Here is a 24,547-nt window from a genome sequence, read left to right on the forward strand (position 1 = left end):
CCCTTCACCACCTTCTGACAGAGTTGACTGGGTAATGAGAGATAATCTCTCGGAGGATTCAGCCCTGGGGCGGGGGGAGGGAGGGGACTGGAGGGTGTTTTGTTGTTGTTTTTGGCTGCGCCTGTGGCATGCAGATGTTCCTGGGGCCAGGGATCAAACCCATGCCCCAGCAACGACCGGAGCCAAGCAGTCCTTAACACGCTGCACCACCAGGGAACTCCCAGCTCTGGATGGGGACATCTTCATAGGATGGCAGGGGGCCCAGGGTGGGGAGGCCACCACCTGAGCACTCAGGCTGCTTGTTTCATGGGAGCAGGGGAGGGGCGTCCTGATTGTAGGAATATGTTTTCCGAACACAAGATGGATTGTGGGCAGTAGAGTGTGTCTGCCCTTGGGGATTGTAGATGAAATTGGCCTTGGCCATTCCTGAAGGGGAATGGAAGGACCGACCCTCTCTTCCTCACTAATGCGGCCAAAGTGGTAGAAAAACAGAAACTACTGATTTAAATCCATGGATGGGCCTGGACCCTTATATCATGGGAGCCAAAGGGGAGCTGTAGGGGCAGAGGGAGAGGAGGAGGTAAGCAGGGGTCAGAGCTAGCAGTGTGGGTCAGGGACAGCCGCCAGCAGCCTGACTGGTGAGTGCTGGTCGCCCACCATCTCTACCCCTCAGGGGATACAAGGAAGAGGCATTTAGCTAAGAGCTGACTCCTGGATATTCTGTTCTGTACGGCTTTGAGGTGCCAGGTCCTCAGTGAAGGAGCTCCAGGTTTTGTTCCTGCCAGTCAGCAGTGACTCACTTCCAGCCACATGCGTCTCTGCCTTCCTGGGGTTGATCCAAGGATCCAGGGATAAAATGCATCCACCAGGAGGCAAACCATAGATGCACACAGTAAACAAGTGACATTCTCTAAGCTGTCTTCTGCGCTGGATCCTATCTCATCCTCCCAGTATTTTCCCAGGATACGACATTCTTGTCTTGTTTAGTTTGGTTTTTTGGGTGCATCTGTGACGTGTAGAAGTTCCAGTGCCAGGGATCAAACCCTCACCCCCGCTGTGAACTGAGTCACAGCAGTGACAACGCCGGATTCTTAACTCGCTGCGCCACCAGGGAACTCCAGGGTACGACATTCTATTTAGCTCCATTCCTCTTTCCCAGGGTGGAATTCTCACTGTAACATCTAATCTTCTCCTTGTTCCGTGGTTTTCAGCACACTTTTCTGGGAGTGTAGGAAGGGCTGTAAAGGAAGGGGTGGAACCCAAGCATCTGGTTCTAGAGAAGAGGATGCTTCTGTAGCGGGAACCCTGACCGAGTCAGGCCAGGATGCTGTGGTCCAGGGCGAGGACCAGGGCAGAGTTAGCAGCTGCGCCCTCTGTTCTGTGCCTGGTGACCCCCAAGAGACATGGACAATGAAAAGCATTGGCAGTGTCTTTATTGAATGGGCACCCCTGGGGCTGTACCTTCTCTCCTGAGAGGGTAAAAGCGCACACCCCGGGTTATCAGTGAAATGAGGGGAGCTCATTTCAGGGGCCAAGAAGGTGGGATCCCGAGCCTTAGAAACACCTGTGTTACAGATTCAACTCCGGTTATCACCCTTCCTCCCCCTCCCCCTCCCCCTCCGGTGGAGCTGCCAGATGGATGAGGATGGAGGTCAGAGGCCATTCTCCTGGGTCACTGGGCCTAAGGTGTAAATGACATCCTGGTGACAACAAACAGAACAATGAAGACCAGGCTCTTACTCAGAAGTCCACACACCGCAGGAAGGATAAGGCTGATCTCAGTATCCCTGGGGGAGAGAGGAGAGTCAGTGCTGCCACGGGGATGCTCCCACACACGTGAGTGCTTGCAAAAGTCCTTCTCTTATCTGCTCGGGTCCTTCCTTTCCCCATACTCCCTGGCCCTGAGCATTGCCTGAAACCACTGATGAGAAACGCACTTCACAGAGGTTGCAGGTCCAGATGGGGTGTGGGGAGAGGGGGCAGGCTCCTTCCTGCTGTGATGCAGCAGAGAGCCCGAAGGTCCCAGGGCAAGGCCGTCTGGTTTCCATCCTCAGCATCAGGACCTATTCACCTCCTTGGCCTCAGTTTCCTCATCTATAAACTGACAAGAATCCAATAATACTCATCAAAATCCCATCATGAAATTGTATAGACTCTAGCAGCAGGCTTCTCAAAATCCTGGGAAAGGAGTTTCCATCGTGAGTCAGTGGTAGCCAACCTGACTAGTATCCACGAGAATGTGGGTTCGATCCCTGGCCTCGATCGGTGGTTTAAGGATCTGGCGATGCATGGGCTGTGGTGTAGGTTGCAGATGTGGCTTGGATCTGGCGTTGCAGTGGCTGTGGTGTAGGCTGGCAGCTTCAGTTCCGATTCGATCCCTAGCCTGGGAACTTCCATATGCCTAAGGTGTGACCCTAAAAAAGAATAAATAAATAAGTAAATAAGTAAGTATCATAAGAAAGTGACACAAATGAGCGAGGACACTTGGTCTGTCTAGACTCAGCAGGTGTGGAAATAGGTTGGAGCCCAAGCAGTCGGCACAACCAAGACACAGGCTCAAAAAGAGAAACAGGCAGCAGAGAAACAAATAGATGTCCAGACATAGACCTGAGGATATCTAAGACTTTAACATCGGAGGAAATCGGCCACCCAGTAGGCAGGCGAGGACTGTCTAGTAAATAGTTTCGTGGTATCTAGATAATAATAATAAGAAAAAGTCGACTGTTGTACAATTTATACCACATAGCAAGATAACCTCTTCAACATGGGTTTAAGATTAAAATAAAGTGAAAAAAAAGGAAATAGAATTAAGCACAATTAAGGAATAAAACAAAGCTATCATGTAAAAAGCAACACATTTGCTTATGCAAAACTTAAAACTGAAGGTCCAAACCAGCAAAGGAAGAAAGGACGGAATGGCTACAGAAGGCCAGGAAGGAGGTCCTTTTGTGCTAAAATCCACCCCTAGCCTGCACTGCTGTCCTGTGTCTCCGGGAACCAGGGGTCCAAGGCAGCCCAGGCAAGTGCAGCTGCTGGCAGCAATGGCTGGGGACAGGGGACATGGGCAGGGGCTGGAAGCCAGCGCCTCTCTGGACCCTCCAGCTGGCAGCTATGCAGGCTTATGCCCGGTTCCAGCCCTGCTGCCCAGGTGGGCTCCCCTAAGTCCACCTACTCCAAGTCTCTCCTGCCAGTGTCTTGCTTTGTTCCTCCCAGCCCTTGAACATTTTCTTGCACAGAATTTCCGGAATGTGTCCACTCTCAAGGGCCAGCAGTGCATTCCTTTTCTTTGTCTGTCTGTGTCTGTCTTTCTCTCTTTCTTTCTTTCTTTCTTTCTTTCCATTTCTTTCTTTCTTTCTTTCCCTTTCTTTCTTTCTTTCCCTTTCTTTCCTTCCTTCCTTCCTTCTTTCTCTTTCCTTCCTTCTCTCTTTCTCCTTCCTTCCTTCCATCCATACTTTCTTTCTCCTTCCTTCCTTCCTTTCTTTCTTTCCTTCCTTCTTTCTTTTTCTTTCTTTCTCCTTCCTTCCTTCCTTTCTTCCTTCCTTCCTTCTTTCCTTCCTTCCTCCCTGCTTGCTTTTTAGGTCCACGCGTGCAGCATATGGAGGTTCCCAGGTTAGGGGCCGAAACAGAGCTACATCTGCTGGCCTACGCCACAGCCACAGCAACGTGGGATCCAAGCCTCGTCTGCGACCTACACCACACCGCAGCTCACTGCAATGCAAGATCCCCAACCCCCTGACTGAAGCCAGGGATCAGACCTGCATCCTCATGGATTACTAGTCGGATTCGTTTCTGCTGAGCCACTACGGGAACTCCATTTCTCTCTTTTTTTTCAATGGCTGCACCCATGGCATGTGGACGTTTCCAGGCCAGGAACTGAATCTGAGCCACAGCTGTGACCTACGCTGCAGGTGCAGAAACATTGGATCCTTTAACCCACTGCACTGGCTGGGAATGGAACCGGCGCCTCTGCCGCAACCTGAGTTTTTGCAGTCAGTTCTTAACCCACTGCACCACAGCAGGAACTCCCCCCCTTTTTTTCCTGCATCCCTTTTTAAGGCTACATGCAGGTGGCCAGGCACCCCCACCCTACGTCTATCCCAGCCCCAGTGCCTGGGAACTCCTGCGCCCCCGGGGCCACCCCTCCCCAAGTTCTGGAAGTACAAAAACTCCAGCTCCCCAGCCCTGGATACAGATAACTCCTGTGGGCCTCAGGACCCCCTGCAGGACCACACAGAGGTTCTCCCTGTGAGACTTGCCTTGGTTATGACACCTTTTGCTAAGTGTCCTTCCTTCCCCAGTCCCCCTTTCAGGGTGGCTTTACCTGGGATCACTTCGTAAAACACTTGCACAAGACGTTCCCCATGGGCTGCCTGCAGAACCCCCCAAACAGGGTGACCGCAGCTTCCTCGGAGATACCACCCCCTCCATCCCCCGATCAGTGTCTCAGCTCTTCTGCTACTCGGACAAACCACTCCCTCCACATCATTCCCTCTTTTTGAAACAGCTCAGAGGCTTCTGCTTTTCTGAGTGGACTCTGACTCACACCGGTTCATGTCATTAATAGACAAAGTTAACAGATGAAGTAGGTGCGCCTTTAGTCGGAATGTGGGTGGAAGGTGATCTCTTAATTTACATGTTGGAAAATTAGTGAAAAAAGAACAGCACTGACTTTCACTAGTTCTTTATTTTAATTAGTCCACAAAGATTTAATGAGCACCTACTATGTGCCAGGCACTTAGCACAATATAATGGGGAAAGGGCACTCACTGCCTCTACCCTTATGGAGTTCAGAATACACAGTAATAGATTAAAGTGGGTCCCAGCTTGCATCTATTTTGACAGCAATTTTTTTTTTTTCCTTTTCTATGGCTGCACCTGCAGCATATGGAGGTTCCCAGGCCAGGGGTCCAATCAGAGCTATAGCTACTGGCCGACACCAGAGCCACAGCAACACAGGATCCGAGCCACGTCTGCAACCTACAACACAGCTCACGGCAACGCCAGATCCTTAACCCACGGAGCAAGGCCAAGGATCGAACCCGCAACCTCATGGTTCCTAGTCGGATTCGTTAACCACTGAGCCACAACAGGAACTCCTATTTTGACAGAAAATTTTTTAAAAAAATACTAAATCCCTATAGGCAAGCTGCAATAACTCTGCTTCCCTTACTCAGTATGGCCCACTGCAAATTGTTTCCAATCTTTGGAAGGTCATTTGGCAATATGTTACAGAGCAATGCAAATGTTAAATTCTCTTAGGGGAATTTCTTTTGAATAAACAATTTAAAATAAGAAAAAAGATAGTGTCCATGAGGATGCAGGCTCAATCCCTGGCATCGCTCAGTGGGTCGGGGATCCGGCATTGCTGTGAGCTGTGGTGTAGGTCGCAGACGAGACTTGGATTCCATGTTCCATGTGGCATAGTCTGGCAGCTGTAACTCCAATTCGACCGCTAGCCTGGGAACTTCTGTATGCCATGGGTGCAGGCCTAAAAAGCAAAAAATATTTAAAAATAAAAGAAGAAAAAGAGGAGTTCCCTGGTGATCTAGTGGTTAGGCCTTTCACTGCTGCAGCCCAGGTTCAATCCCTGGCCTGAGAACTGAGACCCCACTTCAAGGTGCTGCATGCTGTGGCCAGAAAAGAAGAAGAAGAGGAGGAGGAAGAAGGAGAAGAAACCTGCCAAAAACATGTTCATTTCAGAGTTGTCGATACTTAAAAAAAATGAAAATAATCTCAATGTCTAAAAACAGGCAAGTGACTATGTAAGCTATGGCTTTTAGGAAAGTATGTTGAAATTTTAATTATGAAGACTAGGTTGTGACACTGACGAATAGGTTTAGCACAGAGAAATGATGAAGATGTGTATAATTGGAACTATTGCATTCCAGTCAGGGTGGCAGAGTAGGACTCAAGCTCACCTCCCTTCATGAAAAAATACCAAAATCACAACCAACTTCTGAACAACCATCAGAAAAATAGACTGGAAGCTACCAAAAAAGATGTCCTACACCCAAAGACGAGAAGTCACGATGAGATGGTAGAAGGGTGCTTTCACAATATAAGCAATCCCATGCCCACCGGGTGGGCGACCCACTGACTGGAAAATAACTGTATGGCAAAGGCTATCCCATAGGAGTGAGTTCCAAATGCCACATCAGGTTCCCCAGCCTGGGTGTCTGGCATTGTGAGGAAGAGCCTCCAGAGCGTTTGGCGTTGAAGGTCAGCAGGGCTTGTATGCAGGAGCATCCCAGGACTGAGGGAAACAGAGACTTTGCTCTTAGAGGGCACATATAGGGCATCATGAACACTGGGCACCACAACAAAGCAGGGACTATATAAGAATCTGGGTCAGACCTACTTGCGGGTCTTGGAGGGTCTCCTGGGAAAGCAGAGTTGTTATGGCTCACTGTGGGGGCAGGACATAGAAGCAGAGGTCCCAAGGAATATTCACTGGCATGAGCTACCCTGGAGACTGCTATTTTGGAAAAATCTGGCCCCACCCACCACTGCTGAGAAGCCCTGGGCTGAACAATAAACAAGGTGGGAACACAGCCCCACCCATCAGCAAACAAGCTGCCCAAAGTCCTCCCAGGCACACACCTGCTTCTACTTACACCCAGAGACAAAACCCCACCCACTGGAGAGACAAGACTCAGCTTCACCTAGCTACCAGTGGGCAGGCACCAGTCCCTCCCATCAGGAAGCCTATAACAAGCCCCTGCATCAACTTTGCCCACCAGGGGGCAGACACCAGAAGCAAGAGGGGCTAAAGCTGTAGCCTGCAAAAAGGAGATCACACAAAAAGCTATACAAAATGAGGGAGTTCCCATCATGGTTCAGCAGTAACAAAACCAACTAGGATCCAAGAGGATGTGTGTTCAGTCCCTGGCCTCCCTCAGTGGATTCAGGATCTGGCATTGCTGTGAGCAGTTGTGTAAGTCACAGACGTTGCTGTGGCTGTGCACTGTGTTGCTGTGGCTGTGCATTGTGTTGCTTTGACCCCTAGCCTGGGAACTTCCATATGCTGCTGGTGTGGGCCCTCCCCCCCAAAAAAAAGAAAAGAAAAAAAGCTAAACAAAATGAAAAAGCAGGGAAATATGAGCCAGATGAAGGAACAGGACAAAACCCTCCCCCAAAAAACAGCTAAGTGAACTGGAGATAAACAAAAAAGACTTTAGAGGAGTTCCCATCATGGCGCAGTGGTTAACGAATCCGACTAGGAACCATGAGGTTGCGGGTTTGGTCCCTGCCCTTGCTCAGTGGGTTGAGGATCCGGCGTTGCCGTGGGCTGTGGTGTAGGTTGCAGACGCGGCTCGGACCCCAAGTGGCTGTGGCTCTGGCGTAGGCCGGAGACTACAGCTCCAAATGCCGTGGGAACGGCCCAAGAAATAGCAAAAAGACAAAAAAAAAAAAAAAAAGACTTTAGAGATAGTAAAGATGACACGAAATCTGGGGGGGGGGGGAGTGGAGGCAAAGATGAAATTACAAGGAATGTTTAACAAAGCAAAAAATATAAGATTTAAAGGACAAACAAGCAGAGGTGAACAATACAATAACCAAAATGAAAAACTCACTAGAAGGAAGCAGCAGCAGAACACAGGAAACAAAAGAGTGAACAAGCGAGATGGAAGATAGAATTATTGCTATGATTAAATATGTATAAACACAAATTAAAAACTGGAAGAGAAGATGGAGGGAAAAAAAGACCTGTCAGACTAGTGGGAATATGGTAGAATATTTCTTTCTCTGTTAATTCATGTTTAATGATAAACACATTGTAAGATAAATCAACATTTACTAATTCATGATATAGAGGGGTGTGCATGCAAAGGTAGTGGTTCTTATCTTTGCCTTCACACTAAACGAGTCTCCTGAAGATTGTGTGAAAAAATACTGAGACCAGCCCCACATCCAGAAATTGTAATTCTGTTGGTCTGCAGCAGGACACATGCATCAGTATTTTAAAAAAACAAAAACAAAAAAAAAAAACTTAGCACTGTAGGTAATCCTAAAAGGCAGCAGCTGCTGGGAGCTCTTGTCCTAGATTATTGCTTTCAGCTCTGGTCTTTCTCCACATCCTCCCCGCATTGTAGAGACAAGGAAACTGAAGCCAGAGAGGGGTCCTGCCTCACCTAAAGCTGCTCTTTCAGTCGGTCTGGCTGGCACTAAAATCTGGGTCTCTTTTTTCGCTATGCCATTAGGGGTTGACTGAGGTCCATCCATCTAAGATGCCACTTCCCTTTCCTTTCTCCTCTGATGTGCAAGAAGCAAACACAGAGTGAAACTGGGGAGAGTGAAAGCCTCCACCACTGCCCCCAAGAGCCTCCTCCTCACTCTAGAACCACCCCCTTCCTCCCCTGGGAAGGCCCACCAGGCTGAGATGACTCCAGTTCACCCTGCCCTCTACCTGCCCCCATCCCTCGCTCTGCACATCCTATCAGCACTTGCTCGGGGAATTGAGGGGCTCAGTTCAAACCCAGAGACCTGGAAACCATACCTGGTGATATCCGTCACATTTGTGAGGGTAACTTTGAGGCCAGGAGAGGAGAGGCTGGTAGTGAAATCAGTGAGGAATTGGGTCACAGTCCTCACGGTCCTGGGCCTGGGACGGTGCCGGTTTGTGGTGGTGGTAGGAGGAAGGGTGGTCGTTGGACTGCAACTCTGGGTGGGAGTCTCAGCAGAGGCAGGGGTTCCTGAAGAATCTGCAAGAAGGCACATTGAATGGATGGTCAGATGGATGGATGAGTGGCAAGATAAGTGGAACAGAGGAGGGAAATGAAAATGGCCATTCATGAAGCAAGATTTTCTTTAGCAAAGATGAAAGAAGAAGTGTAGCATCCACCTGGGGCAGAGACAGGAAAAAAGAAAGAAGGAGAGAGGGAAGAAGGGTGGGAAGGAGGGAAATAGGAAAGAAGAAAGGAATTTCCAGGCTATACATGTCATTGGACATGCACTTGCCTGCCATTCTTCACCATTCCACATGCGCCCCCACTTCTTCAGGAATAATTCCCTGATTGCCTTATACCATTCTCTCTGCCTTGCCCTCATCTGTGCATCTGACATGTGGCTTTACAATTTATCTTTTATCAATATCCTCTGTATGTATCTTGACTTCCTTAGGCTTAGAATCCCATAGGTGCTAGAGACTCAAACCTGCTTCCCGCTACTCTGCCTTTCTTAGCTTGTCTAATCAACATCTATGGAAGGCCTACTGTGTGCCAGGCTCTTCATTAGTTTCTAGGGATATAGAGCTGAGAAAGTCCAAGTCTTTCTCTCAAGGTTCTGAGAGATGAACAGGGGGTGGGGGGAAGGGGGCAGATAAGGAAACTGGCCACTACTTAACCAAAGAGATAGTGTGATCTGAAAGGGAGCACGAAGTGGGCTCTGGATCTTGGCTACCCAAAAATGGGAGCCATGGACCAGTATCACCTGAGATGAGATCAGAAATGCAGAATCTAGGTCCCACCCTAGACCTGTTGCATCCGAGTCTGCATTTGAATTAAGATCCCCTGGTGGTTGATGCCCACAGTAAGTTCTGAAGAGCACTGCTTTGGAAGCACACAGGAGGGCCAGCAAATGCATCCATGGGAGGGAGAGAGTGACTCACAGAGGCTTCCCATGGAAATGACTTCTACGTGAAGACCTGAAGAATGAGACTAAATCGTTCCAAGCCCACCTTTCACTGTACCCCCACTTCTTGCAATAGCATAACACATTAGGCTCTGCTCCCCAAAAGAAATCCCATACAAAGAAGAAATCCCATACAAAAATTCCCATTCTGGACCAAATGTCTCTAAGACCTCAAATGAGAGACATGGAGCTTCTGAGAGAGCACAGGCTTCTAGAAGTCCTGAGCCACAGCCCTGTTAGTGCTACCACCACTGCTCCCCACCCCCAACCTGGCCTGGCTCGCCCCACTCTCTACCCCTCCCTGCCTCCAGTCACTCACAGTTGGTCACCACCAGGCGGACGGGGTAGAACAGGATGATGGGATCCTTGGGAGGTTGATAGATCACACATCGGTACAGTCCTGAGTCTTCTGCTTGAACGTTGGTCATTTGGACATGCAGCATGCCCTCACTGGGTTCATCTGTTAGGAAGATCTTCCCCACCTGGACTTTACTGACCTGTCCCGAGACCCTTTCTGTGATTGCCAGCGTCTGGAACTTCCCATTACGATTCAGCTTCTGCCAGGCCTTCCGGCTGTTGGAATACACTCCAACAGTGACAGGACAGTTCACATTCAGGGTCTCTCCCTCTGCTAGGATGTACTTTTCCTCAGGTAGTTCAGTGGCAGCTTGGATTTCTGTAAGTGGAGAATCAGACTTAGGCTCTGGGAGGAATAGCTTTTCTCTCTTTGGAAAAAAAGAGGAGACTTTTTTTTTTTTTTTTTTCATGTTCAATCACCTGTTTTTCAGACAAGATCCTCAAGGTTTCTGGAAAAGATGCAGCTTTCCCTGCAAGCCAGCACTTGACCCCAGATCTTATCACTGTGAGTAATTTTGTGGGTTATAGTTTTTCTTTTTTTTTTAACTGCAAGAGCTAGACTGCATATCGTTGGTGCAAATGAACTTTTGTAAATGATTGTTTTTGAGAGGAAGAAATGGCCTGTATAGAGACAGGGGACATATTCTAAGACCCTAATTGAGGGGGCACGGTGGGAGGGAAAGATTTCAGAGAAGGACATACAGGGTATAGAGTGGATGTGAAGACTTGCTACTAGCAGAGAATGATGTCACCGAACAGCGAGAGGAATTTCACTTAAGTCAAGGGAGAGAGACTTGGAAAAATGGTGAGGAAGCCGTCTTGAGGACATGGTGGATATTGATGTCTGGCCGTGTGGTTCTCCTCTCTCCCTTCCTTGGGAAGCAGAGCATCTCTTTCTTAGGGGATCCATCCTATGTGGCTTTACTGACAGGCTGTCCCACATTCTCAAGAACAGGCATGCTGAGACAGGGTTAAAATGGTGGAGTAGAAGGACTGGAGCTCACCTTCTCTCATAAAAACAACAAAATTACAACCAACTGCTGAACAACCTTCAACCAAATAGACTGCAGACTATCAAAAAAGATACCCTACTCCAAAAGACAAAGAGGAGGCCATATCAAGATGGTAAGAGGGATGATTACATGATATAAGCAATCCCATACCTGCCAGGTGGGCAGGCCACAGCCTGGAAAGTAACTGTATCACATAGACTCAGCTATGAGAGTGAGAGTTCTGAGCCCCACATCAGGTCCCCATGCCTGGGGGTCTGGCATTGGGAGAAGTAGCCCCCAGGGCATAAGGCATTGAAGGCCAGTGGGGTTTGTGTGTGGGAGCTCCATGGGACTGGGGAAAACAGAAACCCCATTCTTGAAAGGCACACACAGGCTTTCATGTCCACTAGGTTGGACCTGACTGCAGTTCTGGGAGGATCTCTGGGGAAAACAGGGGGTGACTGTGGCTTGTTGTGGGGGAATGACATTGATGGCAAAGGTCTCTGGAATAATCATCAGCACGTGTTCCTCTAGAGGTGGCTATTTTGGAAAAGTCTGGCCTCACCCATCAGGGCTGAGAAGCCCCAGACCAAACAATAATCCAGGTGGAATCACAGACCTACCCATCAGTAAACAGGCTGCCTAGAGACCCCCATGCACACAGCTGCCTCTAATCTCACCCAGAGACAAAGCCCCACCCACCAGAGGGATAAGAATCAGCTTCACCTACCAGTGGGCAGGCACCAGTCCCTCCCATCAGCAAGTCCCCATACCAATTTCAGCAAAAAGGGAGGTGGACATCAGAAGCAAGAGAGGTTACAACTCTATTGTCTGAAAAAAGGAGACCACACCAAAAATCTATACAAAATGAAAAGGCAGAGAAGTATAACTCAGATAAGGGAGCAAGGAAGAAAACCCAGAAGAACAGCTAAGTGACCTGGAGATTATCAACCTCCATGAAAAAGACTTTAGACTGATGATGGTGAAGATGATTGAAGACATTGGAAATAAACTGGAGACAAAGATGGGTAAATTACAGGAAACACCGAGCAAAGAAATACAAGATTTAAGGATTAAGCAAGCAGAGATACAAAATACAATAACTGAAATTTAAAAATTCATTAGAAGCAACCAACAGCAGAATACAGGAGGCAAAAGAATGAATAAGCAAGGTGGAGGACAGACTAGTGGAAATCACTGATGTGGAACTGAAAAGAGAAAAAAGATTGAGAAGAAATGAAGACAGTCTAAGAGAACTCTAGGACAACATTAAATACACCAACATCCATATTATAGGGGTGCCAGAAGGAGAAGAGAGAAAGAAAGGGTCAGGAAAAATATTTGAAGAGATAATAGCCAAAAACTGCCCTAAATGGGAAAAGAATCACTCACTCAAATCCAGGAAGCACAATGAGTACCATATAAAATAAACCCAAGGAGGAACACCCTGAGATACTATTAATCAAAGTGACCAAAATTAAAGACAAAGAGAAAATATTTAAAACAGCTGGGGAAAGAAACAAATAACATACAAGGGAACCCCGATAAGGTTTTTTCAGGAGAACCTCTCAGGTCAGAAGGGAGTGGCACGTTATACTTCAAGTGATGGAAGGAAAAAACCTCCAACAAAGACTACTCTACCCAGCAAGGCTCTCATTCAGATTTGAAGGGGAAGTCAAAAGCTTTACAGACAAGCAAAAGCTAAGAGGATTCAGCACCACTAAACCAGCTTTACAACAAATATTAAAGGAACTTCTCTAGGCAGAAAAGAAAGGCCACAACTAGAAACAAAAATACTACAATGACAAAGCTCACCAGTAAAGGCATATATACAGTAAAAGTAGGAAATCATCCACAGACAAATATGCTACCAAAATCAGAAATCGTGAGGAGGGTACAAGTGCAAGACACTGGAGATGTACTTGCAATTAAGAAACCAACAACTTAAAACAATCTTGTGTATATATATACACTCCTATTTTGAAACTTCAGGGTAGGTGCAAACCAAAAATCTACAATAGATACACAAACAATAAGAAAAAGCAACTCAAATACAACACTAAAGATAGACATCAAACCACAAGAGGAGAGAACAAGAGAAGAAGGGAAGAAAAAAAGAACCACAAAAATAAATCTAAAACAGTTAATAAAATGGCAATAAGAACATACATATCAATAATTACCTTAAATGTAAATGGGCTAAACACCCCAACCAAAAGACACAGACTGGCTGAATGGATACAAAAACAAGACCCATATATATGCTGTCTTCAAGAGACCCACTTCACTTCTAGGGACACATACAAATTGAATGCTGTAAAGCTGGTTTAGTGGTGCTGAAAGGATGGAAGAAAATATTCCATGAAATGGGAATCAAAAGAAAGCTGGAGTAGCAATACTCACATCAGACAAAATGGATCTTAAAATAGAAAATATTATAGGAGACAAGGATATTACATAATGATCAAAAGATCAATCCAAGAAGATATAAAAATTGTAAATATATATGGACCCAACAAAGGAGCACCTCAATATATAAGGCAACTGCTAACAACCTTAAAAGGAGAAATTGACAATAACACAATAATAGCAGGGGCGTTTAACACCCCACTTACAGCAATGAACAGATCATCCAGAAAGAAAATCAACAAGAAAACACAGGCCCTAAATGAGGTATTAGACCAGATGGACTTAATATTTATAGAACATTCCAACCAAAAGCACCAGAATACACATTCTTCTCAAGTGTACATGGAACATTCTCTAGGATTGATCACATTCTGGGCCACAAACCAAGCCTTGGTAACTTTAAGAAAACTGAAATCAAGAGTTCCTGTGATGGCACAGTGGTTAACGAATCCAACTAGGAACCATGAGGTTGCAGGTTCGATCCCTGCCCTTGCTCAGTGGGTTAATGATCCGGCATTGCCGTGAGCTGTGGTGTAGGTCACAGATGCGGCTCGGATCCTGCACTGCTGTGGCTCTGGAGTAGGCCAGCGGCTATAGCTGCGATTCAACCCCTAGGCTGGGAACCTCCATATGCCACAGGAGCAGCCCAAGAAATGGCAAAAAGACAAAAAAAAAAAAAAGGAAAGAAAGAAAGAAAAAAGAAAATTGAAATCACATCAAGCATCTTTTCCAGCCACAATGCTATACAACTGGAAATCAACAACAAGAAAAAAATTGCAAAAAAACCCCGCAAACACATGGTGACTAAATAACATGCTACTAAACAACCAATGGATCACTGAGGAAATTAAAAAATACCTAGAAGCAAATGACAACAAAGATATGTCACTCCAAAACCTATGGGATGTGGCAAAAGCAGTTCTAAGAGGAAACTTTATAGCAAGACAAGCCTACCTCAGGAAACAAGAAAAAGCTCAAATAAACAACCTAACTTTACATCTAAAGCAACCAGAGAGAGAAGAACAGACAAGACTTAAAGTTAGCAGAAGGAAAGAAATCATAAAGATCAGAGCAGAAATACAGGAAATAGAAACAAAGAAACCCATGGAAAAGATCAATGAAACTAAAAGCTGGTTCTTTGAAAAGATCAACAAAATTGATAAACCCTTAGCCAGACTTATGAAGAAAATAAGAGAGAGGACTCAAATCAATAAAATTAGAAATGAAGAAGGAGAAGTTACAATGGACATCAAAGAAATACAAAGGAACCTAGGAGACTAATACATGCAACTATATGCCAATAAAATGGAAAACCTAGAAGAAATGGATGAATTCTTAGAAAAGTACAACTTCCAAGACTAAATAGAAAAGATGAATGGACCAATCACAAGTACTGAAATTGAAACTGTGATTTAAAAACTTCCAACAAACAAAAGTCCAGGACCTGATGGCTTCACAGGCGAATTCTATCAAACATTTAGAGAAGAGCTAACACCTATCCTTCTGAAACTATTCCAAAAAATTGCAGAGGAAGGAACACTCCCAAACTCATTCTCTGAGGCCACCATCACTTTGATACCAAAACCAGACAAAGAAACCATAAAAAAAGACAATTACAGGCCAATATCACTGATGAACATAGATGCAAAAATCCTCAACAAAATACTAGCAAACCGAATCCAACAATACATTAAAAGGATTGTACATCATGATCAAGTGGGATTTATTCCAGGGATGCAAGTGTTCTTCAATATCCACAAATCCATCAGTGTGATACAACACCACATTAACAAACTGAAGAATAAAAACCATATGATCCTCTCCATAGATGCAGAAAAAGCCTTTGACAAAATCTAATACCCATTTCCGATTAAAAAAAAAAAAATCCTTTGAGAAAGTTGGCATGGAGGGAACCTACCTCAACATAATAAAGGTGATATATGACAAATCCACAGCTAACATCTCAATGGTGAAAAGCTGAAAGAACTCCTGCTGAGACTGGGAGCAAGACAAGGATGTCTGCTCTTGCCACTACTATTCAACATAGTTTTGGAAGTCCTAGCCACAGCAATCAAAGAAGAAAAAGAAATAAAAGGAATCCAAATTGGAAAGGAAGAAGTAAAACTATCTCTATTTGCGGATGACATGATACTATACCTAGATAACCCTAAAGATGCTACCAGAGAATTGTTAGAGCTCATTAATGAATTTGGCAAAGTCACAGGATACAAAATTAATACACAGAAATCGACTCCATTTCTATATACTAAAAATGAAAGATCAGAAATTAGGGAAACAAGCCCATTTACCATTGCATCAAAAAGAATAAAATACTTAGGAATAAACTTACCTAAAGAGACAAAAGACCTGTACTCTGAAAACTATAAGAGACTGATAAATCAAAGATGACACAAACAGATGGAAATACATGCCATGCTCTTGGATTGGAAGAGTCAATATTATCAAAATGACTATACTGCCCAAGGCAATCTATAGATTCAATGCAATCCCAGCAAATTACCAAGGACATTATTTACAGAACTCGAACAAAATATTTTAAAGTTTTTTGGGGAGCACAAAAGACCCAGAATAGCCAAAGCCATCCCAAGAAAGAAAAATGGAGCTGGAGGAATCAGGTTCCCTGACTTCAGACTATACTACAAGCTACAGTCATCAAAACCATGTGGTACTGACACAAAGACAGAAAGATAGATCAGTGGAACACAATAGGAAGTCCAGTATTAAACCCACGCACCTATAGTCTATGATGAAGGAGGCAAGAATATACACTGGAGAAAAGAAAGTCCCTTCAATAAGCGGTGCTGGGAAAACTGGACAGCTACATGTAAAAGAATGAAATTAGAACACTTCCTAACACCATACACAAAAATAAACTCAAAATGGATTGAATACCTAAATATAAGACTATATATGGATCTATAAAACTCTTAGAGGAAAACATGGGCCAAACACTCTCCAGCATAAACCACAACAATATCTCCTCAGATCCACCTCCTACAGTAATGACGATAAAAACAAAAATAAACAAATGGGACTTAATTAAACTTAAAAGTTTCTGCACAGCAAAGGAAACCCTAAATGAAACAAAAAGACAGACCACAGAATGGGAGAAAATATTTGCAAATGAAGCAACTGACAAGAGATTAACCTCAAAATTTATAAACACCTCCTGCAGCTCAATACCAAAAAAACAACCTCATCAAAAAAATGTGTGGAAGGAGTTCCCATCATGGCTTAGCAGTTAATGAATCTGACTAGCATCCATGAGGACACAGGTTTGGTCCCTGGCCTTGCTCTTCAGGTTAAGGATCTGGTGTTGGCTGTGGCTGTGGTGTAGGCTGGTGGCTGTAGCTCCAATTTGACCCCTAGTCTGGGAATCTCCCTATGTCGTGAGTGTGGCCCTAAAAACAAAAACAAACAAACAAACAAACAAATGTGTGGAAGGTCTAAACAGACAATTCTCCAAAGAAAACATACAGATTGCCAAAAACAAAAAACAAACAAACAAACAAAAAAACGAAAAAATGTTCAACATCATTAATTATTAGAGGAATGCAAATCAAAACCACTATGAGGTACCTCATTATACTGGCCAGAATGGCCATCATTAAAAAGTCTACAAACAATAAATGCTGGAGAGGGTGTGGAGAAAAGGGAACCCTATTACACTCTTGGTGGGAATGTAAATTGGTGCAACCATTCTGGAAAACAGTATGGAGATTCCTCAGAAAACTAAAAATAGAATACCATTTGACCCAGCAATCCCACTCCTGGGCGTCCATCCATAGAAAACCATGACTCAAAAAGATACATGTACTCCAATGTTCATTGCAGCACTATTTTCAATAGCCAAGACATGGGAACAACCTAAATGTCCATGGACAGAGGAGTGGATAAAGAAGATGTGATACATATACACAATGGAATATTACTCAGCCATTAAAAGGAGCGAAATAACAGCACTTGCAGCAGCACAGATGGACCTAGAAATTATCATGCTAAGTGATATTAGACAGGGAGACACCAACATCACATGCTATCACTTACATGTGGAATCTAAAAAAAGGACAGAATGAACTTCTTTGCAGAACAGATACTGACTCATAGACTTTGAGAAACTTAATGGTTTCCAAAGGAGACAGGTTGGGGGATGGGAGGATGGGCTGGGAGTTTGCGATGGAAACGCTATAAAATTGGGTTGTGATGATCACTGTACAGATATAAATGTAATAAAATTCATTGAGTAGTAATACAAAAAAGAATGGACACACCAACACAAGTTGGGCCAATCAAAGAACATCATCATCCTGGCCGTGCTGATTGGCTTAGAAATAGACACATGGAGTTCCCGCCGTGGTTCAGCAGTTAACGAACCTGACTGGCATCCATCCATGAGGATGCGGGTTCGAGCCCTGGCCTTGCTTAGTGGGTTAAGGATCTGGCGTTGCCATGAGCTGTAGTGTAGGTTGCAGACTCGGCTTGGATCCTGCGTTGCTGTGGCTCTGGCGTAGGCTGGAAGCTACAGTTCCTATTGGAGCCCTAGTTTGGGAACACCATATGCCGCAGGTGCAGCCCTAAAAAGACAAAAAGCCGGGGGGAAAAAAAAAAGAAAAAGAAAGAAATGGGCACGTGACTGAGGCTGGACCAATCATAATCCTCCCCAAGACTGCCGTAGGTGTTGGGTAAGATGCTCTTTCTTGCTGTGTTGATTGGTCAGTGGAATGTGAAACTTCAATTGCTACATTTCCACTATGTAGAAATAGTCTGCCTGAGAATGAGGTCAAGCAGAGGCAAAGAGAGAATGTGAAAAAGAGAGAGAGGGAACACAGGGAGAGACAGGGAGATCTGGCAACATTTATCTGAGGTAGGAACTCAGCTGTGCTCTGGAGCCTCACCCCTGGGACTTCCCAGTTGCCTGCACCAAGAAATCCCACCCTCCTATTTTTACCTCGGTTGAGTTTATGTTGTGTGCATCCAAAAGAGTCTAAACATGGGATGTCAAAGAATCCAGTAGTGGTTCTTGACTGGGGGCAAATTTCCCTCTGGGGATATTGGGCAATGCCTGGAGACACTTTTGGTTGTTATCACCGGGAGCAGGGGGATGCTAATGGCATCTAGCAGGCAGGGATGCTGCTGAAGATGCTGCTGAATATCCTACAGTGCCCAGGACAGCCCCCATGACAAAGTTATCCCACCCAAAATATTAATAGTGCCAAGGCAGAGAACACTTGGGTTATAGGGACAAAGGTTTCCATCACACTCTTGGATGTTGAACCAGGTCAACTACCTAGAATTGGAATGACTTTCTGGTCTGGTCCAAGAGAGCCTTGCTGATGGGAGGGCCAATCAGAGTGGAAGTAAGAAGATCCAGATCTGTGTTTTCAGCTGGACACAACAGGGCTCTATAACTTTACCGAGGGACTACAGTTTATCCACCCAGGCCTGGGATACCTTCCTCCATGGAACACCAGACAATGAGCTGGGCAGTAATGCTGGGTCAAACTGCTACCACTGCCAAGGTCAAGCTACCGCTGCCTACAACCCTTGCTGCGATTATTAATATGCTACTGCACACACACTTTAATCCTTGAGCAGCAGCGCTGAGAGTGCCCATGGAAAAATGCCAACAGCTGCCCCTTTGATGGGCTGTCACCAGAGCCCTCTGCATGGGCCAGCAGGTCTAGCGGACCTCAGCCTGACCTTGGGAAGACCCAACTCAGGGACTCCTGAGGATTTTGAAAGTGAAACCAGGCTTGAAGGCTAATACTGCTGCTGGGACCAGACTTCAGTTTCTAAAGAAACTTTGAAGACAAGCTTCCTGATGATTAGCATGAACTCTAATCCTGAGACACAGGTGGAATGTCTGTTTTTTTTTTTTTTCCAACTAAATATGCTTTATTTGTTTTATCTCTCAGCTGACAAGGACCTAGCACATTCATGGAGATGCAAGTGACTGTCCTGGGGCCCGTGGTAGAGACAGGGAGGGAGGGAGCGCAGGGCTAGCTCTGGGCCAGTGTCTGTGAGCAGGACAGGACCTCAGCCATCATTTACCCAGTCTGTTCCCACCGAGGGGCACCAAAGAGAGAGCTAGAAACAGAGAAAGGCTGATGAAATAGTCAGGGATAGCAACATAGGGGAAGGAGAGACCGAAGGAAGGAATGGGAGTGGTTTTAAACCAAGTTTGTTTCACTCATTCTTTCTCTCATTCCTCAAACTGCGGTGAGAGCCTATTCTGCGCCAGGCACTGTTTAGGGCTCTGAGAAACATACACGAGACCCACTCTCCACCCTCTGTAACATTCATTTAAGAGGTTAAGGCTTTGGAGTTCCCATTGTGGCTCAGCAGAAATGAATCTGGCTAGCATCCATGAGGATGCAGGTTCGATCCCTAGCCTCGCTCAGTGGGTTAAGGATCCAGCATTGCTGTGAGCTGTGGTGTAGGTCGAAGACACAGCTCATATCTGACATTGCTGTGGTTGTGGCGTAGGCTGACAGCTGTAGCTCTAATTCAACCCCTAGCCTGGGAACCTCCATATGCCGCGGGGGCGGCCCTAAAAAGACAAAAAAAAAAAAAAAAAAGAAGAAGTTAGGGCTTTGGTGGTTCACCATGGTCACCATAGTGAATGCTTTGGTCTGAATGTGTCCTCCCCAAAATTCATATGTTGGAATTTTAGCCTCCAAGGCCATGGTATTGGTGGGTGGGGTCTTTGGGAGATGATTAGGTCACGAGGGCTCTTCCCTCAGGAATGGGAGTAGTTAAAGAGTCTTTATTAAGGAGGCTGCAGAAGTTCCCATTGTGGCTCAACAGGTTAGAAACCTGACTAGTATCTACGAGAACTCAGGTTCATCCCTGGCCTCACTCAGTGGGTTAAGGATCTGATGTGGCTGTGGTGTAGGCTGGCAGCTGTAGCTCTGATTTGACTCCTAGCCTGGGAACCTCCATATGCTGCATGTGTTGCCCTAAAAAGACCAAGAGAAAATGAAAAATAAAGAGGCTCCAAGAATTCCAGCTCTGGTGCAGTGGGTTAAGAATCCAACTATAGTGGCATGGATCATAGCTGCAGTTTGGATTCCATCCCTGGCCTGGGAAATTCCATATGCCTTGGGTGTGTATATATACACACACACAAACACATCAAGAGGCTCCAGAAAACTCCCTTGCCCCTCCCACCATGACAACACAGTGAGAAGTCTGCAGTCTGCAGTCCAGAAGAGGACCTTCCGAAAAACCCAACCACACTGGTACCCTGACCTTGAACTTCCAGCCTCCAAAACTTGAAGAAGTAAATTTCTGTTGTTTGTAAGCCACACTGTCTGTGGCATTTTGTTACTGCTGCCAAGATGGACTAAGACAGTAGAAGCTACAGGAAACAGATTGCACACAAACCTGCCTGACTCTTGTGAAAGGAGATAGTAAGAAACTGATGGAGAAGTGCTCTCTGTGCATCAATTTTGCACCATTGTGAGAAAGGAGTTCCTCATCACATGTTAATAAAAAAAAAATAACAGGTGTTTCCTTGTGGCACCGGGGGCTAAAGATCTGGCGTTGTCACTGCAGTGGCTCGGGAACTTCCATGTGTTTTGGGCAGAGCCAAAAAGAAAGGAGAAGAGGAATAGCAAATACCTTTTATTGCTAAGTGTTTAAAATACGATCTCCCTGAATCTTCATAACTTTTAAGGTTGACACCACTGTTATTCCCAGTTGAGAGCTAAGGAAATTGGGGCACAGAAAGGTTATTTAATAACGCAGAGGTCGTTAAGTGATTTTCCCAAGGTCCCATAGAAGAAAGGGGTGCACCCAGGATTCTAGCCCTATTAGTCTGACCCTAGGGTCAGCTCTAAACCTCTGAGCCAGATGGGCCAGGCAGCTGCCTGCCTGGAATTCGAGCTGTGCCAGCCCTGGTGTGAAGAGCTGCCTAACCATTCCTTTGGGATACGGGAGCTAGAAGGAGTTTTATGTTACCCCTAACCTACCCCCTCAGGACACTGTGGGAAAAAAACAAAAGCAAAAAAAAAAGCCACTGGTTTTCTCTCAGTCGTCAACCTTCCATCATCTTCCAGTGCTCCTTTGGAAGAACATGAATAAGACATGAGGAAATGCACTGGTCCCTGAGACCCAAACTCCTGTGTGTCCATCTGGATTACTGCCCCGGCTCCTGAGAGACCATAAGCAGCATCGGTGTGCGGGCTTTGCCAGATGATCATCTGTGACCTTGCTCAAGGCAGTGGGCTCCCCGGAAAACACCCTCTCCCTGGAATCTTTGTGTCCTTCCAAAGCAAAGTTTTCTCTTCACTCCCTGTTGACATTTTTCCTTTCTCTGATCATTTCCCCAGTGTCTTCGCAAGGATTAGAAGCAGGAGCAACACAAGTTTCAAATGCTTCCGTTTTTTTTTTTTTTTTTTTTTTTTTTTTCTTTAGGGCCATACCTGTGACATATGGAAGTTCCCAGGTTAGGGGTTGAATTGGAGCTGTAGCTGCCGGCCTACACCACAGCCACAGCAACGCCAGATCCTTAACCGGCTGAGCAAGTCCAGGGATGGAACCTGAATCCTCATGGATACAAGTCGGGTTCTTACCCCACTGAACCACAACTCGAACTCCCCCAAATGCTTGCATTTTTAGAGAAGGCGTGAGCTGTTCAGTCAGAGGTGAGGGCCAGAGACGGAACAGCCCTGCCGAGCCTGGGTGACAGAGCCCTGCAAGGCCAGCAGACAGTGGACCCAGGATCACGGCCTCCATGAAAATGGGCCCATTTTTTGGTTCCCGTCTGTGTCCTTTTGCCAATAACATATTTCGTGGCCCCTGGCTGGCCCCTGGGGAACATCCATTGAATGAACTATGTCTTTGGGGTTTAACAGCCTGTGAACATCGGAAGAACCAAGAAGGACTCTAAGGGGAAGAAAACCTTCAAACTTGGAGTTTCTGTTGTGGCTCAGTGGTAACCAACCCGACTAGTATCCATGAGGAAGTGGGTTCAATCCCTGGCCCCTCTCAGTGGGTTAAGAATCTGGCATTGCTGTGGCTGTGGTGTAAGCTCTAATTTGACCCCTAGCCTAGAAATGTCTGTATGCCACAAGTGCAGCCCTAAAAAGACAAATAAATAAATAACTTAAAACTCAAATAAAACTCCTTTAGATCATGTCAAGTGGAGATTTACTCCATCATTATTTTCCCACCCAGGGGTTTGCATGTCCCCGAGGACATGGAAAAGCACCAACCTCCTGTTTCCCTAACTTACCCCCTTTTAGTTCTGTTCTCAGGCCCTGTGAGTCCTGATTCTGTAAAGCTGGGGCACCCGGCCTGGCATACCCACTGGTTTGGTGCCGCCTTGGGTGGCCACATGCCCTGGAGCCTCTGAAGTAAAGACCTTTCTTGTGGTGGGATTCCCCAACCCCAGGTCCAGGGAAGAAGCCTCACCTGCTCGCATCTCTTGCCGATCTTACCTGTGATGAAGAGCATCCAAAGCAGCCTCCCGAGCCTAGCGCTCCTCATCGTCACGCGCACCAGCCCCAACTGCCCCCGCCTCATGGGACAGCTGTGAGGAACACTCTAACTAGAAGCTCCAGAAAGTTATGCAATAGGATATTACGCCACTTCTCGGAGGTGTTGGGTTGGATGCTCTGTCATCACTAGTTGCCTTGGCCCCAGACGTCAGAGACAACAAACGTGGATCCGAGACAGGGCTCAAGTCTCCAGGAAGTTTCTCCAAACCCCAGTTTCCTGTTCTTGGGGGATAATAACAATGATTCTTTTCAAGCAACCTCTTAGTGAGAACACTACTTCTGGGTAAACAGAGTAAGGAGTTAATGTTATCCGGGGATCAGAAGCCCACCTTGCTCTCCTGAGGCCCACCCTCTGCTCCCATCCAGTTCAGTGCAGGTAAGCGTGCCAGATGCACAGAGCCAGAGGTTGGAATAAAAAGCCCTCATTTTTAGGGGTTTTGTGAGAACTAGGTGAGGGCCCCATGGAAAGCGCTCAGCACTGTACCTAACATGGGTGTTGTTTCTGCATTCTGTCCTCAGCTGCACCCTGCTCCCCTTGGCTTTTTCTTTTGCTTTCCAGGGCCACACCCTGGCATATGGAGGTCCACAGGCTAGGGGTTGAATCAGAGCTACAGCTGCTGGCCTGTGCACGGCTCAGATCTGGTTGCTGTGGTGTTGCTGTAGCTGTGGCATAGGGAATAAAAAAAAAAATCCAGCAGCTTCCATACTAGAAGCAATCAAAGGCAGATTCGACAGGGTAAAAAATCAGTCACGGAGAAGATTCACTTCAGAAATACTTCCAAATGTAAAATCTATAAGGACATTTCAAAGAGCTCAAAAATGGTGAAGGACAAATCATGGATATCCAACCTACAAATAATGTACTAATAAGGGATATTTTTGAAATTTAACATGGGACAGTGGATCATAAATGAAGTTAAAATATATATTAAAAAATTTTTTTTCCAATATCCATGCATCCCAGTGTTGACTGCGGCACTGTTTACAATCACCAAGACCTGGAAACTACCTATGTCCATTGAAAGATGAATGGATAAAAAAGATATGGTGTACATATAAAATGGAATATTACTTAGCCATAAAAAAGGATAAAATGATGTCATTTGCAGCAACATGGATGGACCTAGAGATTATTACACTAAGTGAAGCCAGCCAGACAGAGGAAGACAAATACCCTATGATATCACTTATACCTGAAATCTAAAAAGTGATGCAAATGGACATATTTACAAAACAGAAACAGACTCACAGATGTAGAAAACAAACTTACCAAAGAGGAAAGGAGGAGGAAGGGATAAATTAGGAGTTTGGGATTAGCAGATACAAACTACTACACATAAAATAAATCAATGACAAGGTCCTACTACATAGCACAGGTAACTATAGTCAATATTCTGTTATAAACTATAATGGAAAAGAATACAAAAAAGACTATGCATATATTCTGAATCACTTTGCTGTCCACCAGAAACTAACACAACATTGTAAATCAACTATATTTTAATAAAAACTTTAGGAGTTCCTGCTCTGGTGCAACAGGATGGGACAGCATCTTGGGAGCCCTGGGAAGCAGGTTTGATCCCGGGCCTGGCACAGGGGGTTAGGGATCCACTTAGGTTGCAGCTGTAGCTCAGA

The 24,547-nt window shown here is 45.6% G+C and overlaps 1 protein-coding gene across 1 annotated transcript; it reads right to left on the reverse strand.

Annotated features, from left to right (window-relative positions):
* Positions 1,417–22,960, reverse strand: TREM1 (triggering receptor expressed on myeloid cells 1). Its single transcript, NM_213756.1, is given in 4 exon segments — positions 1,417–1,787; positions 8,498–8,702; positions 9,950–10,306; positions 22,853–22,960. Coding segments are annotated over 4 exon segments (717 nt in total). The 5' UTR covers positions 22,902–22,960; the 3' UTR covers positions 1,417–1,681.

Source organism: Sus scrofa, chromosome 7 (assembly GCF_000003025.6).
Source record: "Sus scrofa isolate TJ Tabasco breed Duroc chromosome 7, Sscrofa11.1, whole genome shotgun sequence".
NCBI lineage: Eukaryota > Metazoa > Chordata > Mammalia > Artiodactyla > Suidae > Sus > Sus scrofa.